The 18,283-nt window shown below is 35.9% G+C and overlaps 1 protein-coding gene across 1 annotated transcript; it reads left to right on the top strand.

Annotated features, from left to right (window-relative positions):
- The first annotated feature begins 480 nt into the window (after nt 1-480).
- On the top strand, nt 481-18,017 carry LOC762602. Its single transcript, XM_030990919.1, has 6 exons — nt 481-487; nt 1,196-1,378; nt 3,483-3,542; nt 9,628-9,961; nt 12,870-13,072; nt 17,693-18,017. The coding sequence occupies exons 1-6, from the start codon at nt 481-483 to the stop codon at nt 17,938-17,940; spliced, it is 1,035 nt and encodes a 344-aa protein (XP_030846779.1). The 3' UTR covers nt 17,941-18,017.
- The last annotated feature ends 266 nt before the right edge of the window (nt 18,018-18,283 follow it).

Genomic DNA, 18,283 nt, shown 5'->3' on the forward strand with positions numbered 1-18,283 from the left:
GTATAAACGATGTTCACACTGGGATATTTTGTCTATAAACATGTTTAAAACTGTTGAGTGATTCTAATTATCTCTAGATACGATGAATTTTAGCTGTGTGTGAAAAGGCTGTTAGTTGACTTGATTCTCCAATGCCCTCAGCTATGGTTCTAAATTTGCCATAATATAGGAATACATACAAGTCTGTTCGGAGCCAAAAGGATGTTAACCTATATACATAAACTTGAGTTTTGGTAAATATAGAAATAAATGTTCACAGGGTCCACCAAAACTTACACTGAATGTTACACTGAATGTTACACTGAATGATCAAGATTACAAATAAATGACAAGTGCAAAACGATTTTGGTAGAAAACGTATAGTAGCAGAGTAATGAGCATAGAAAGATAAGGAAATCCAGGTATATAAAGTAGGCCGACACCATGTGCTTAACACAGGTCACTTTATGCAAATGGGAATTGTGTTTTCTATCGAGGATGATGCCCTGTAAATTTTTGTGCATTTGTTTTTATTTCATTGGTTCAAACAACCAATCTACTGGAGGATAAACGATCCAGAAGAAATCATAGCAATATTTCTCTCAAATTATGATTCCCATACCCTAACTCAAGATTGACTTTTAACGCAAGGTTAGCATCGTTCTGACTATGAACAGGTGGCATGTAAGTGAGGGAGCCTAGAAAGAAATTCCTTGTACGCAATCAAAATATTAGATAGCTGCATGTAGGTTTTTCAGAATTACTTAATGAGAAAAACAACAATTGTATTTTATAAAGTAATGTTAATTTTTTGATATAAATGAATTCTTCTATATCTCTAGTTCCTTGAGCACTTTCTTATTTGCAGATGACACCAATATTTTTTTTTCTTACAGTAATATTTAGGTACTTAAACATTCATTTTATGAAGGAAAATATACTTGTCGAAGTGATTATTGCTAAACAACATAGTATTTCTGTAACAAAACAAAAGTTACTGTTTTTTATGATTTTGGGTCTTTATAAAAAAGGTATAAAACCTAGATTCCTTCATGTTTGCAGGAAACCTTTTTTGGTATAGGCCTACAGTAAAATAAATTCTATTCATAATTCTGCCCTTAGAGTTTTTAGAGTTTTGGAGTAGGAGCATGCATGACTCATTGGAGCCCTTCAGAACAGTTCTACAACTTCTCTCTTTCCTGTTATCTTTCCACAGGCACATCATTCCTTTGCAGTGTTTTGGTCGCTCCCGTCAAGAATGAGAACGAGGAGATCATCATGTGCATCCTCAACTTTGAGGACATCAGCGAAAACAAGTACGCCAGCACGCCAGAAGAAACCGCCACGCCGGCTGCGGCTGAAAATAATAGCGTCGGTTACAAGTGGAGGAGAGGGAGAAGTAAGTAGTCTTACTTCAGCCCCTTTTGATTTTTTAACTGGGTTTTATAATCAAGTACTAATGGAATTTCCTTGATATTTAATAGTGGGGAATGTTTACATTGTTGACTCATATAGAGGTTCCCTCCCAATATATTTTGTTTTCAGTTAGATATCTACTAATTGCATATATTCACAGAAAAGATGTTATTTTTCTTAACAGTAACCTACATCTCTTGTTATTATTTATTTTCTTCATATTCTTCAAATATTTCCATATAGAATGTACAGTTAACATTCAAATTATTAATACCCCTTGTGGATTTTTTTTAAATATCAACCCATTTAGAGTCACTCCATCTCCTATTTCTTTTTTGTATCTACTTGTAAAATGACTCAAGATAATGGTCCGTTACCATGGCAGTGCCATGGTTTAGCAGAATGTAGTTGGCCTTTAGCAGACCCTTGATGTTGGCGGATTGCCATAAGTTTAATACTTCCCATTCTCAAGAAACTAAAAATGGGACGAATCAAATTTATCACATGTTTCAACAATTACCAAACTTGTTATGGGTATGAATAATTTATTTGTTAACTGTAGGTATTATTGATTTAATATGTTTGATTTATGATTTTTCTTCTTAATGGTTCCCTTAACAGTCCCATGGGTGCAGTATGTTCTACCAATATTTCTTCTGTTTCTTATTTGTTATCGTCACATTCAAAACCAAATTTCTTGGCAACCATAAAATAATTGTCATACTATGTCCCAAGCCCCTTATTATATTCCTTTAAATGAACTATTCATAAATATTTAAGGATTAAGTTTACCTGTTGTTTGAATGATTTAGATTGACTAACGATGGTAGCTATAAAATGTAATAGCCTAACTGATTTCAATTTTTTTCTTCAATTCATATATTCTACTTAAGTTTTCCTGCGTTTATAAAATAAGTAAGATTGATTAACGACAGCAATTTTTTAAGTGAAAAAGATTATTTAAATGAATTATTATTTAATTTTGTATTATTTTTACATTTCCAATCCTCATTCTTTGAAACACATAAGGATTAAGTTTGCCTTTTGCTAGATTGGGTAAGATTGGATAACAATAGCAACACCTGTATGTCCAAATGAAGTCACCTAATCTATTGTTTCAAAGTTATTCTTGTAAATTTGTGATTAATCATATTTATATATATACATATATATATTTATAATTATATATATATATATACTAAAATATATTTATGCAATACAATAGATATTTACTAAAATCTGGAATAGGAACTATGAAAAATATATAAATTCAAAAACAGTATCTAAAGGCCTTTGTATGTATAGCCTAGGTATATTTAAATTGTGAATATCAAGTGATCATTGAAATGACTAAGGGTACTTGGAAGATTGCCAGAGGAATATTACATGCCATTCTTATAAGATAATGTTATATTCAGCAAGTTCTGTGTGATTTGTTTTGTTCTATTTGTTGTTCATTGAATATGTTCTAACATTGATTTTTATTTCAGAGTGGATTTTTCTTCCGCATTCAGCTGGTTATTATTTCATTTGTATTCCATTCTAAATTAACTAAATACTGTTGTTCATACATGAGTTATATGTTTTATAATTCAATAATGTGCATCCTCTTGAAGTCAGTACATTAACAACGATCATTAATATGATTTACATCTTGTAGATGTCACGGTATGTACATGAATGTTAACAGAGCTGTTTTTAAATGAGTTTGTGTTTTTTGTTGTTGATAGGTCTTGATCATGAAAGTTGTCCCGTTTTGAGCAAAATTAATAGTTCCTGGCTCAGTCATATCTATACGTTTAAAAAGAAATTCTTTATGGACCATGGGGTGAGCCTTGGAAATTGAATAATTTGAATCTTCAAATATGCTTTACGGTATTTGTAAAAAAGATTAAAAAAATTGTAAACAATTTTTTTTCAATGATGACAGAAAGTCATGTTTGCAGAGTCCATGAAACAGAGTAATTCAAACAAAACAAAAAACACAGTATAATATCTAAGAAATAGAAGGAAAATAATTAAAAAACCTGATTTTTGGAAATTAATTGAATTGTCATGCTTCATCCCCTCCATTTCCTTACTTTTAGACAAGCTCAAAATAGCAATGTCTCTTCAGCGATCTATGAATTCCCCTAGTCAAAACCAAGGTAAGAGAGAGGGAGCACTTCATCTTTCTGCAAACTTGGACGCTCCGTCCACCAATCTCTGTACTACACCATTTGTGGGCATTTGTCGCGTGTTCGTTTTTGTCTGGAGTGCTATACAACTGCTGCTATCCTATATATTACTTTCTATTTATTGTAACACCCTAGCTTATCCCTATAACTGCTTTTTCTTACTGTTAAAACTGCCAAGTCATATATAAAACTATAGTATTCTGCAATTTTACCCTTGATGCATTAGAGATAAACTTGAGTTCTGTTAATGCGATTGCATTGTGAAAGAAAAGGTGTGGAATGGATCAGAAAAGTTGATCATATAGCATGTAAGTAATGGTGTGTAATGCAAGGTTCTGGAGTCGTCAAAATCATCATAAATTTGGCAGAGTCTTAGTAAAGTAACAATCACTTACACAGAAAGATGTATATGGGACAACACACATGGTGTCGGGGCTAATACTACCCTGATTTCCTTATCTTTCTATGCTCATTACTCAGCCAGTATACATTTTCTTCCAAAATTGTTTGGCACATGACATTTATTTGTGATCTTGAACATTCAGTGTAAGTTTCGTTAGATTCTGTGAGAATTCATTTTCTTTTTTTTACCAGAACTCAAGGTTATCTTTAATTTATATAAGCAAGCAGCATTTGAAATGGTAAAATCCTGTTTAATCTCATTCTTGTAAATAATATCTTAAAAGAGGAAGTTCACCTGGACATGAAATTGATTGGTCAGTGGAGATGTGAGATTAATCTGAGACAAAATAGAACAATCCTTTGCCTACTGGAATCGGGCAGTATATTAAGCCAATGTGAATGAATGAATTTTAAGGTGACCATTTATTTGGCCATCATAGATGAAGTAATGTTTTGTTTTTGTTTTGTGACTATCGTTGGTCTGGTGTCGGTCATTAAGTAAGGACGGAACAGAACTAGACCTGTGAGATTCATCAGTTTTTCCAAACCTCAAAATGAGTTCAGACTCTCTACATACAGACATATTGTCCATCAAATGTAACACATAAAAATCCAATTGTGTCACTTTTCACACATTGTTGAGACCCACAAGGCCGCTATTCATAATTATACAAATGATTATAACACCCCTATGGCTCCTGATCAACACATGCCATATAATGGTTGTGTCATTTAGTTTCAATAAAACAACCTTTGAAACCAATAAAAGAATATTCATTTGTCAATCAAAAAAATTCATCAACACATTTCAATGTTCACCTTGCAATTTTTCCAAGTTCTTTTCTTTTTACTTCTCTACTAATTTTAATTGCATTTGATGATTTAACAGATTGCTGTGGATGCATGGAATTAATGAGAAATTTTTCTTTCATGAATCGACACAGGGATAACAATTAAAACAAGCAATGCATATATAATGTGATTCGTTCCCTTTCAACTTCTTGTATTAAAAAGAATTGATTAATTACTTTTATTACTTTATCCAAAAAAAACATTGGAAATTAAAGGTTAAACAAATCTTGTTGTCTGTTTAGAGGCAGATGGCCATTAACTCATTTAACACAAAGATAATGTCTTTCTGACTCTGGTATTGTCTATTGAGACCCAGAAGGGTATTAACCTTCTCTTGAATAATGTGCGTTAACCCATTGCAAACTGGAACCGGGGCCCCATTTCACAAAACTTGTCATCAGTGACACATGACAGTTTTTGTTATAAGCTACTGAAATCCTTGCTTCTGATTGGTTATCAGCAGGTGTGTCACTGATTTTTGTCATTTGTCATTGAAAAAAGGCTATGTGAAACGGGTCCCTGGTGGTTCTTGTGTTAATCCTATAAGGAATAAAAGAAGTCAATAGTCATAGGGTTAACACCCTTCTGACACTGAACAGACAATAATTATGTAAAACCAATCATTAGATTGACTAATATCATGATTAAAGTATCCAGTGATATGAAAGGAGGGTGGGAGGGGGGGGGGTCGTAGAGGAGGGGAGGCTATTAATAGAAGAATTTTTTGAAATTTCTTTTGAATGGTTTGAAATTAGAAGTTTAGGGATGATCTACCTATCTATGTCTTCTGTGTTATAATGTTGGTACTATGTTTTACAGTGTCACTTCATTCTTATCGCACAATAAAGGCGCATTCAGACTTTAGGCACTCAACCATTTCAAAGCACCTTAGTGGCAAAATGAAATTAAATAAGTGTATTCTACTTCATAAATGTATTTTTACCCCCACAATATTGCCCTGGAGACAACTCACAAGTTCTTTTACAAAGTCTGAACTGAGCCCAAGAGTTGTGATACATTTTTCTTTGCTGAGTGTCAAACAGCACCAATCTAATGTGTACAACACCAATCTAATGTGTACAACACCAATCTAATGTGTACAACACCAGTCTAATGTATACAACACCAATCTTATGTGTACAACACCAATCTAATGTGTACAACACCAATCTTATGTGTACAACACCATGTTTGGAGTGCTGTTTTGTTCCTTCACACCTTCGTCACCTCGTGGAATTTACTGAGTTGTATAACTATTTCATGCATCATATTTTCTTGAGTGAACTAACTTGACTTGAACACTTTCTTACTCTAAATCTGTCCTATTATGTGGTTTAATATCATGTCAGATTTCACTGGTTTGCTGTGCTTTTTTTGACCACCATTACAAGTATTTGTCACCTTGTGATGTATTTGATCCAGCCCCTGTCTGGGATTTGATGCACATGGATATTGTTTTGTCCTACTACAAATGTGATAATAAATTAAGGCACATGAAAATTTCTCAGCTGGTTTACTAGAAATTTTATTATTATTAATGATTGTTCTTTGGTGTAGCTGGTGTATATAATACTGCAGCAGCTATCTTAACTACTTGATATTTTATCTGTCTTATTTCTTTGGTATTTAAAATATGAAATTCAATTATAAAGCTAACTTTTTTAGATGGATGTTGGAGGTGTCAGCATATAATTTACTTGTCAACTACGGTATATTTAGATATGGTCATTGGTTGGGAATATTTCAAACCAGTTGAAATCCTTAATGTATATGTAACAGTTTTGTAATAGATGTGAGCAAAGCTTTAAAAATATATAAATGTGTAATCTTGACAAGCTTTTGTATAATTATGTGTACTAGCCACAAAAAATATTTATAGAAAATTACTCCTCACTGCTTTCCGCGTAGTATCTGCTTATTTGATATATAAAAAGCTGCAATTTTCATATATTTTAATATATATATATACAAAACCCCAGTCACGCCCCCAAAAGTCACCTACCTGCGAGCAATCTATAAAGACTTTTGGTCCTCCCGCAAACTGAAAGAAAATTCCCATTTAATGCTGGTGAAATTATAATGTACGACATTTAGTTATTTTGTGTAGCAGTGAGTTAAAATGTCGAGTCCTGGTAATGGAAATGAATTTTGACAGAAACTGGCTGAAAATAATTCAGTATTATTTGAGGAAGATGAATTTCCTTGACCAACAAATTATGTAGAAAAAACTAATCGATGGAAACTTGTTGCTAAGCATGACGAATTCCAATCACATTTTCCGCAACTGGTCGTGATTTTCTTAGCTTTCTTGACTTATTTTTACCATAACTTCAAGAAAAATGTTTTGGCATTCGTTGTCTTGAACATGCAGGATAACTGTCTTTAAATTCTGTCAAATTTCATTTTATCATTACATCATTACAGTGTTTCACAAAGACTAAGATCGACTTTAAGTTGGATTTATATATGGCAGGCCCTTCATGCCACTGTTTGCTCTCACCATTTACTGGCATTTGTCTCTCAAGAGAGGTACAAATCATGGTCACAAATCTAAAGAATTTGTATTTTTTTTAGATAATTCATTATTGAAGGAAAAAAAATATGATCTAAAGATCATAATGGTGAGAGCAAACAGTGGCATGAATGGCCTGCCATATTTAAAACCAACTTGAGTCGATCAAAGTCTTTGTGAAACACTCCCCAGGAATAAACCTAGTGAAATGTTACTGAAAAGCATCAATATATTTATCTTAGCTACACAGTGTATATATGCTTGCACTGCAGCGTTATGCATATTTTTTATCTGCGCATATTGTGTATATGCATTTTAACTACAGTTATTATTCTATATATACATGTATATGATAATTCCCCCTTTTTGCTTCCTATTTATCAGCATATAGCCTTATAGTGCCATACAGTATAACCAAGCACATTATTTATCCCTTAGATTTCTCATTATAAATAAAAAGCCATCTTTTTTACTTTATTCATTTATTTTTTAAATATTTATTATGAGATAATTGCAATTAGCTTCATTATTATAGTGCAGAAAAAGGCAATACCAGTGATGTTATTAGTGTACTGAAGTGTGTAATTTTCATTCAAATTTAATTTTTTTAAATTTTCTTCAATAGATATAGATGAATAAGATTTACATAGGGCTCATGCCTTTCAAGTACTAAGTTGGTGATAATAATAATAATATTTAGTTTTTATATAGCGCTTGATACAAATGTCTCTAAGCGCTTTACAAATATACTATTTGATAAGGACCTATTAGTTTAAGATATGACTAAAATATTTGAGGGAAATGATTGGTCGACAATGACGATTTGTCAAATCGTTTCTGTCATGGAGAAGGACAGTTCATGTATTTAGAATTTGATAAGAGAGATGCAATTTGATTGATAGTTTTATAAAAACAGTTAGACTAAAAAACTCACAAGAAAGTTTAGCACAAGGGGAAATAAAAGTGGGCAACAAAAGTAAAATTACTCTGATTTTTTTCTGATATTTTTTTTAGTGATTGTGGTGGTTTCAGTTACTGTAGAACTCTTAGCAGTGTGGTTGGATATCAAATATATTTTATTGTATTTATATGAATTTATATCATCGCTGTGATATATATATATATATATATATATATTGTTTTAAGTTGAATTATATAAGCAGTAGTATAGTAGTAGTAGTAATAGTAGCAGTAGTAGTAGTAGTAGTAGTAGTTTCTCAACACGTAGTTTTCTTTTTTAGTACCTTGCATATTATAAAAAAAAGGTAGTCTACCTAGATTCATATAAATTTAATCATGTCTAAAACAAAGTAAGTAAACTCATTTTTGGATAAGTTCGTGTATGGATTTAAGGAGTTGAAGAGAAATTTGCAATAAAATCTGAAAAATTACGCAGAGCATTTCCCTTGACTAAGCAGGTTTAAACCAGGTAATTTGTTAATGTTCTGTTGAGAATTTCATAAACAGGTAAGTCTTTAGATGAAGAGAGATGTGAGATCTTTCCCTTCATTTTCGGCATTGGTAATTGGTAAGGACTTGGGTTGCGCATGCGGTTATGTTGCATTTAGGGTCGTGCCTAGTGCTGCGTGCAGGGTTACATTTGAAATTTCGTCCTTGTTTTCACGAAGTGACGGTAGTGATGAAAATCGTAACGCAAAGTGAGTGCGATTTTTTTTCACTACCGTCACTTCGTGGAAACAGCGACGATTTGTCTAGCGCTACAAATTTACAGTGGAGCAACCGTTGCAGGGCCTGTGTCGTAAAATAATTTTGAGCATTGATAATGGGCAGGGCTTAACTCTAACTGGTGCCTTGGGTACATGCTTGTCCATTATCTCAGTCTTGACCCCAAAATTTGATCATGGAGCTCCTATATACATACCCTAAAATTCGAATCTGGACCCCCTATGAAAAAGTGAGTGTTGAGCCCTGAATATACAAGTTGGTATCATTCTAATAGGGTTTCTAAAAAATAGAGGTCAGGCCTTAGCTGACAGCTATAGTGAGATTGATTCAGGGAAATAAATATTTTAAACATTTTGGGGGCTACTGTTCAAGCTTGCTTGCATGAAAATAGTATTCTTTAATTTGTATTGCATTGAGCCCTATGCATTTTTTTTTTTTTTTTTTTTTTTTTTTTGGGGGGGGGGGGGGGGGGCTCTTTTATAACTTTCAAAGGCTTTTTTTGGCAATTCAGGGGCTGATTCGCCCTGAGCCCCCATGAATTTTTCCCTGGATTGATTATAACACCTCTGTCTTTTTTGTTCGGTTGCATCTCTCTTCATACAGACAACCATCGGACTTTCCGGCTCAAGCTTCCACAGATCTACCGCCAGCGGGACAACAACAACCAGCAGTCAGCCCCGCCAGAGGGAGATGGAGAAAGGAGCAAGTTGAAGGACAGTCAGGAGGGTGCCCTCAACGGGGTCAGCAGCCAGGGGGCGGGGTCATCGTCGACGGCGACCACGGAACCGGAGAGTTCCATGCCGCTGCTGAGTCTGAAGGAGGTTCCCTCCAACAACGACTTGCCGACGTCGTCGACCCAGTCAACGAAGTCGGTGCATTCGGATTCGTTTTCTGGGGGCGCTGGGGATCTGCATAGCACAGATTCTCTTCACTTGAGGTACATACCGTCTCTATGGAGCTAGAAGGACGTTAACTTCTGGCTACAAACAGACAATAAAGACTGTATACAGCTCTTTTGCTAGGAGCCAAAATGTCATACCACAATATATATAAAGTCAAACCTGCTTTAGTGACCACCTATCTACAAAGACCACATTTTTTGTTTGCCTTGAAAATGGTTTCTCATTAACACATAATGAATCTGTCTATAAAGACTACCTGTCTACAAAGACCACTTTCTGTGTTTCCCTTGGACAGTTGCTATAGACAGGTTTGACTGTATATATATATATATATATATATATATATATATATATATATATTTGGTGGTATTATATATTGGCTCCCTGCACAAAAGCTGTAACAGCTATGTATTGTTGAAGGTAGTCATTGCCTTCTTGCAAGCTGTCGATAATATGCTACTTTGATTGACAAATGATCTGTGGTAGTTCCTACAATTAACTAATTTCAGACTTCAACCCTGGACTAAAAACTATACCTAACCCTTACCCTAAACCTAACTCCAAGCCCAATTGCAACCCAAGAAGAAATAAAGCCAGAGTAATTGTCACCTAAAAAAAAAAAAAAATTTGAATCACTGTATATTTCATTTGACTCTCCTTGAAATACATGATGGAGGTGCAGGAAGGTATGGGAGAGGATTGAAGAAGGAATCAGATATTTGATGGATTAAACATTTATGTGATATTTAAAACAGTAAATTAGAAATGTAATAGGAGATTGCTCTCTGTACTCTGAGCTTATAATTATGTAGGGTTCGAAGAAACCATGAATAATTTAAACGACATTCATCAGATATTTGATGGATTAAACATTTATGTGATATTTAAAACAGCAAATTAGAAATGTAACAGGAGATTGCTCTCTGTACTTTGGGCTTATAATGTAGGGTTCGGAGAAACCATGAATAATTTAAACGACATTCATCTTATGATGATGCTAAAGGCTGACACTTCTCCACACGTCGGAAACACGATCATGCCGTAACTATCACAGACAGATCAATCTTGTTTAAAATTGGGTTTCTATTTTGGAAACTATGCCTGCATCGGAAGGGGGACAGGGGGTATACTTACCTAAGGTGTTTGGAATTTGCTGCCAGAATAATATCTGTCATGTATGACACGGGTGCCATTTATCAAATGACAAAAAGAAAAGAAAAGGAAAAAATATTGTTGGATATCAATGCTCAACTCTTTGGTTGCTTTCTTCACCTCTCTGTATAGTCGCTCGTTTGCTACACATGCATTTTGGCACAAAATAAGAGGCACCAATAAGGGAGTTTACAGATATCACATGGTACAAATGACCCCAAATATCCACAGATCTTTACACATGGAGAAGTTTCACTTTGAGCATCTTAGAATAATAACTGCCAAAGTCCTAGATGTGCTTCATGAATACCTTTTGTTTGACCTCTTGAAAATAATACTTCCACCTGCGTATCATAGAATGTACCATTGGTGCAAAAATGAATAATGTTACATAACTTTCATGAGCGCATATCCAGTATTCATCTCTGTAGGTTTTACTATTTTGGTACAAATGACCTTTATCTGCCCATGCGAAGATTGTATCTGTAAACTCCCTTATTGAGGAGGGAAGGATTGCTTTGTGCAACACGATGGCTTTTGAAAATGATCCATTTCCAGTCTTGAGTACAGGCACATGTAATTCAATGACAACCCTTTTAACACTTGTATTGATATGATCTTGCACTGGAAATATGGGCATCTTGAATATTTTGGTATCTGCTTGATTAAATGTGTCACAGGAAATTTTGTATATGGCATATCGATATGTCTATCGTCAGTCGAAATTCACTTCAACCGCCCCTCTTCTGAGAGAACTCCACTGGTTGCCAGTCCGTCAAAGAATCTCATTCAAAATATTGTTAATTGTCTATAAATCATTGAGTGGTCAAGCCCCTAATTACATCACAGAATTACTTCAACTCAAAGTCCAATCACACAGTCGTAGCCTGCGCAGTTCCACAGATAAAGTATTGTTTCAGATTCCCCGTGGCAAAACTAAAGTAACTCTTGGGGACCGTGCTTTTGCTATTGCTGCCCCCAAACTATGGAATAGCTTGCCAATAGAAATACGAAGCACTCCATCTCTCAATGTTTTTAAATCCAATTAAAAAACTTATTTGTTCAACTGAGTGATCTTATTTTGTAGAATTTAGTAAAAAGGAGCTCTTAACCAGCGCAGCTGAATATATTTTGTATAAAAGCTGCGCTATATAAATTTATTATTATTACTATATCAAGAGTTTCATTTATTTCCCCACCATATGACCAGGGCCCTGTTTCATGAAACCTGTTATCAATAACAAGTTCCAATAACTGTTATAAGCTACTGAAATCGTGGCATTTGATTGGCTGAAAGCAAATTTGTCATAGAAGTTTAGCATTCGTTATTGATAACACGTTTTATGAGACAGGACACGATAGCTCAGTTGGTAGAGCAGTGGTCTTGTAATCCGGCGACCCGGGTTCGAAACCGCGGCGATGTGCTAGTGCCCTTTTAGTAAGGCATTAATCCTCATTAAAAGGTCTCTCGGAGAGGACCTAAAGCCGTGGGTCATCTGGTTGCTTACTAACAAGCATTTATGCCTTCTAAAGCCTCGGTCACAAATGCCATTACGAACTGCTATGAACGCCGTACAAACGATTTTCAGACAATGGAAATTCGGGAAGACGATGAAAAACAGGGAGATTCGTACAAAATTATCGTTCGTACGAACGTTTGGACCGTAGCATTAGCTGTCCGATAAAATAACCACCACTACACAAACATTTCTACCCTTTCTTTAGAACACATGTACTTCTTTGAATATGTAGAATGCGATGTTAATATCACGATACTTTCTACCCTTTCAGAAGAGAATGCTCATTACGTGACGCAAACGAACACGAGACGAGCCTATCCGTGCACAACACCTTCCCCCGACACACCCCACTGGCCAAGACGTGGTCCAATCAGACGGCTCGGAGCGGAGTCAGCATCCGACGGGCATCGTCCCTAGAGACCACAGAGAGCATCTCGACAAGAAAGATGCGCAACTCCTACCTAAGTGACCTTGGTAAGATCATGTTAGAATGGTGGGTTTCTTTCAAACTTAATGAAAGAGTTAAAGGTATAGACCAGTTCTGGTCATGCGATTGTATTTTGAAAGAAACGTTGTGGAATCGATCAAAAAAGGCTGATCATTTAGCATATAAATATTGGTGTGTACTTCAAGGTTCTGGTATCATCAAAACGATAATATTTTTTGCCCAGTCTAGGTAAAGTTACAAGCACTGTACACAGAAAGATGTATATGGGACTACGTGATATCTATCCTAGCCGGATCGATATGACAATTTACCAAATATATCAATTAGTAGGCGGTTTCCCGGCAAAACTTGTATCATTAGGTATTATTCTTTCACATGATTGGTAATAAGAGCTTCCATTTCATATTTTGAGAGGGGGCGTTTCCAAAACTGGTCTATACCTTAAAGTGACCACAATGTCAGGAAGGTACACATACAGATGCATCTGGAGCGCAAAAAGCACAATAGTTAGTGATTTCAGGGAAAAACATTCTTTTTTGACATACCTCAATAAAAATATATGTAACCTCAATAAAAATGTAGGTATTTCTTAAAGTCTTCTGAAGGTAGTACATGCATTTGCCAGCTCCATATCCACCAATTTCTCTACTAACATTGTGGTTCTACCTGTACGCAATGAAATATTGGTCTTTCAGCAATTATACATTTGCATCCTGAAGATTGATTTATTTATATCAAAATGAACAAAAGACAAAAAACATGAGATTGTAATCAAAACATAAAATTGGAATAGATACGTGTAATTTTGTTATTCTAATACATGTTTGTAAATTGGAGGGCACCAGAAGGATTTAAAGGTAAAGACCAGTTATGGTCATGCGATTGCATTGTGAAAGAAACGTTGTGGAATCAATCAGAAAAGGTTGATCATCTAGCATCTAGCATCTGCAAGGTTCTGGAATCATCAAAATGATAAGAAATTTGGCCCATTCTTCATAAAGTTACAAGCACTATACACAGAAAGATGTATATGGGACTACCCTATATCTCTCACAGACCATGAGAGAAACAAATTTACCAAATATATGAATTAGTAGGCGGTTTCCCGGCAAATTTTTTATCATCATGTATTAGTCAAAACATATTTGTTCACATGATTGGTAATGAGAGCTTCCATTTCATTTTTTGAAATTGGGGCGTTTCCAATACTGGTCTTTACCTTTAAGTCCACAGACTTGATACACAAGATGTCTGGTATTGCCAGTGGAAGGGTTAAATGGCTTCATGAATAGCTAATATCATTATCAAGAGGGAAAGAAAGTCAATCTGCATGCTGATGTAACTTGGCAGTGTTATACGAGATGGGGCACATAGAAAATGTCGATTTTTCATTGGCATTGATGTTTAACCAGTCCTCGAGGTGCCGCAAGCCGTGACCAATCATAGAAATTGCATGAAAAATGCAAACGATGCATCCATGTTGACTCGATGGCATTGTATCGAGCCAGGGACGAAGGGAGGCAGAGAGAGAAAAATAGGGAGGGACAGTGTTTTACATTGAAGTGGTTCTAACCTAATTTCAAGGCCGAAGAATTTTTCTCTCTGATTTGCTGAAAGTAAATTGAACCATGTCTGGAGTATGATGACTACTACCAAATTTCTTGAAAGAGTTGAGAGATGAAGAGAGAGAGGGAGGGGGGGGGGGCTGGATGAGAGGTACAGAGAGAGAGAGAGAGAAAGAGGAGGGGCGGGGCGGTCAGAAGTGTTGCATTATAGTTTGTGATCTCTAGACTCAGTTTAATTTACACTAAAGGCTTTTTAAGATATGGCGCAGTAAACCACCGCAAAAAGCTGATGTGTTAATGAGTCGCAACTGCATGCAACAAAGGACTTACGCATATTCACTGAGATCTGTGTTATAAGATACAGAAATAGGAGGCTTATTACGCTTTACTCATAAAAAACTGCTACGAACTTGCGGCCTCATATCTAAAGGAGCCTTTATAAAAATAATGAAATAAATGGAGACTCTTTTTAGCTCAAATATGAGGATTTAGTGAACCTAGCCTGAATAAGCTACAATTTTTCATACTGCACCATTTCATTAAAGTTAAAATGACCTTTACCCCTGAAGGTAATTATATATTTTTTCTTTACAACAACATCAACAAGAAGAAAAAATACAAGAAAGTGGTAATGCCATTTTCACACACAAAAAAGTATATTACATCTTTGGCACCATTCGTGTCACATATTCATGAATATCAAAAAGAGCCACCTTGTTTACTAATTGGATGTCACATTTCAATGCCTTCTATACGATTCTCATAGTGTTGGTGTTTGGCGCCCTCGTGCATGAATAGTTAGCAAACACCATAGACGCCAAAATTAGTGAGGCATCACGTACCTCAAATTTGAAATGGTTTTGCTTAATTAGGCAGTGAAGTAGAACCGAGGTTGTATTCCAAGCAAAATAGGGTGGCAGTCTTGCTCAGAGGGCCTCATACAACTTTTTTTGAAACTTAAACAAAATTAAAGCCCAACTGCACTAGTTCTGCCAGGAGGGATTAGACCTTCCTGCATGGTCACTGACAGGTGGTTATCTCATCAAATCAGCTCTCAATTAACATAAGCAAAAGTGTATTATGGGGGACCAATGGTCACGGATTAGGCATTGTTTGCCATATAGAGGGCACAAGAAGTTATAAGTAGTGCAGGGGAGCTTTAAAAGATATAAGTATACAAAATTATATTTGCATTTATGTTTAAAAGAAAGTTGGATTGAGATCAATAAATATCTCATCCCTTGCAGGGCAAAATCATATGATATAGAAATTCATAGATTCATTTTTAATCCTTCATCAGATTTACTCCAATTTTACTTATTTGTTTATCTTTTCATATTTGTATTAACAATTTGCTTAATATCATTGTTTCAGTGGCCTTTTGCTACTTCCTAAAGCAAATCATGAAGTACTTGGTAACGTATTGTTGCTGTAAATCATGTTACGATTAATAGAATGGTTAATATTATATTTCAATTTCTCCACTCATTCTGTAGCAAAGTAAAATATGAAGGATGGTTTGAAATGAAGACTTTTCCAATTAATAAAAAACCTCCCATGGTTGCTACAGTTTTCTTTCTCAAGTTATAAGTCTTTCCCCCCTTCAAATTAAGAGTCACTGTACCATTACCGGGAGAGCGCAGATCATGGACAAGACGAAGAACTTGTAAATTGGATTGAATTGGAGACGGTGGTGGACTTTCCTTTAAAAAGTCATTCAAATATTATTGGGTAATTTTGTTGTTGTTGGCATGATGCGTATGAACACAGCCAGAAATGGATCAAATTGAAGTTGTCCCTTTTGGGTCAGGATAAAACCAAACGTTTTCAAACATTTTTTGCACGATGCATACGAACACAGCCAGAAAATTAGGTCAGATGTCAAGTTGTCCTTCCTGGGATAGGATAAAAACAAACATTTTCAAATTTTTTTTGCATGATGCATATGAACACAGCCAGAATGGATCAAATATGAAGTTGTCCATTTTGGCGCACAGGATAAAAACAAATGTTTTCAAACATTTTTTTGTGATTTTTGGGCAAATTGCGTATGAACACAGCCAGAATGGATCAGATATGATGTTGTCCCTCTTGGGGCAGAATAAGAACAAATGTTTTTTTTTTTTAATTTGGACGATGGGTATGAACACAGCCAGAAAATTAGGTCAGATGTCGTCCTTCTTGAGGTGTGATAAAAACCAATGTTTTCTGCTCGAGGAAACTGACCACTCATCCATGGATGGTCAGCTTTTGAGCAGAAACTGCAGTGACCAGTGAGATAATTGGATGCTGTAGATAGATGGATGGTGTTTGTCTCTAGTATTTGTGATACAGTTTCATCACGTCATTGGGGGGGGGGGGGGGGGTGGGGGGGGGTGTGATGACATCGTAACAGTCAAAATTGCTTTCTGCTCCTTTCTCAAAGAGGCTGCCTTGTGGACACCAGATTCAGAGTGGAATTGGAGTTTAAAGGGAAATACCACCCTTGATAGCAAACTAATCTAATAGAAAACAGAAAAATCAGAGAAGTACATGGGTGAAAGTGTGAACAAACTAGACATAAGATAAGAAAATCACTATAGGCACTGAAATTCAAATAGGCTGAATTGATCATGTCACTGTAACTTCTGTCATTCTTGCAGTTTGCTCGATGAGTGCATAGCAACAAATTTGCTTTACTTAACTATTTGAATGTTTTGTATTACCAATCATTCCTTTTCTTAAAGCTCATCTGTACTGGTTTATAGGATGGATTAGACCACCCTGCAAGGTCAATGGACAGGTGGTTATCTCATCAACTCAGCATTAACATAAGAAAAAGAGGATCATGGAGGACCAATGATCACCGATTAGGCATTGTTTTCTTTATAGAGGGAGCATGGAGCTACAAGTAGGACAGTGTGGCTTTAAATAGCAAACTGAAGAGAATGTGGATTTGTCTTGTTTAAAATTGTAAGAAATTTTTCAAAGATGTAATGAAAAGACATATTGACTCAAGGCCTTCATACCTGGACAAGCATCCCTTAAAATCTTTCTTCTGTTCAAAATTAGAATTTCATTCCCCCCCCCTCAATTTTACAGGAAACTTTGCAAAGAACCTACCCTCAGCAGCATCGGACTCTGATTTGGCGAGATATCGAGTGCTGCGCAAGGAACTATCAACTCACAGCCTCCGGAGCTTGGATGAACATCCCTTAGACAGTGGCCTTCATGCAGATGATCGGAGGGACTCCAGCTCATCGGCAGTCACCAAGAAGATTCTGAAACCGGTCCGAGATGCAACACAGGTCGTTGGCAACAGAGTGACGCAGGTTAGTTGGTATGGATGAATGAATGCTGGGGCACTGGGCAAGGTTTTGGGTGTGGTGGTTGGTGGAGATTGGTAGAGTTGGTTCGAGATGCCACTCGGTTGATTGGCAACAGAGTGACGCAGGTTAGTTGATCTGGGCAAGGCTTTGGGTGTGGTGGTTGGTGGAGATTGGTAGAGATGGTTGGTCCGAGATGCCACTCAGTTGGGGGCAACAGAGTGACGCTGGTTTGGCTAGGTGGTGGGGGAGTGTGTTAAGAGAAAGGGTGGTGCAGCGGGTGGGGCAGTAGGTGAGGTAGTGAGTGGGCTAGTGTGTTTGATGGTAGGTAGGGTAGTTAGTGGGGCTGTGGGCGGCGCTCTTGTTT

This window comes from Strongylocentrotus purpuratus, unplaced genomic scaffold (genome assembly GCF_000002235.5).
Source record: "Strongylocentrotus purpuratus isolate Spur 01 unplaced genomic scaffold, Spur_5.0 spur5_scaffold_19, whole genome shotgun sequence".
NCBI classification, from domain to species: Eukaryota; Metazoa; Echinodermata; class Echinoidea; order Camarodonta; family Strongylocentrotidae; genus Strongylocentrotus; species Strongylocentrotus purpuratus.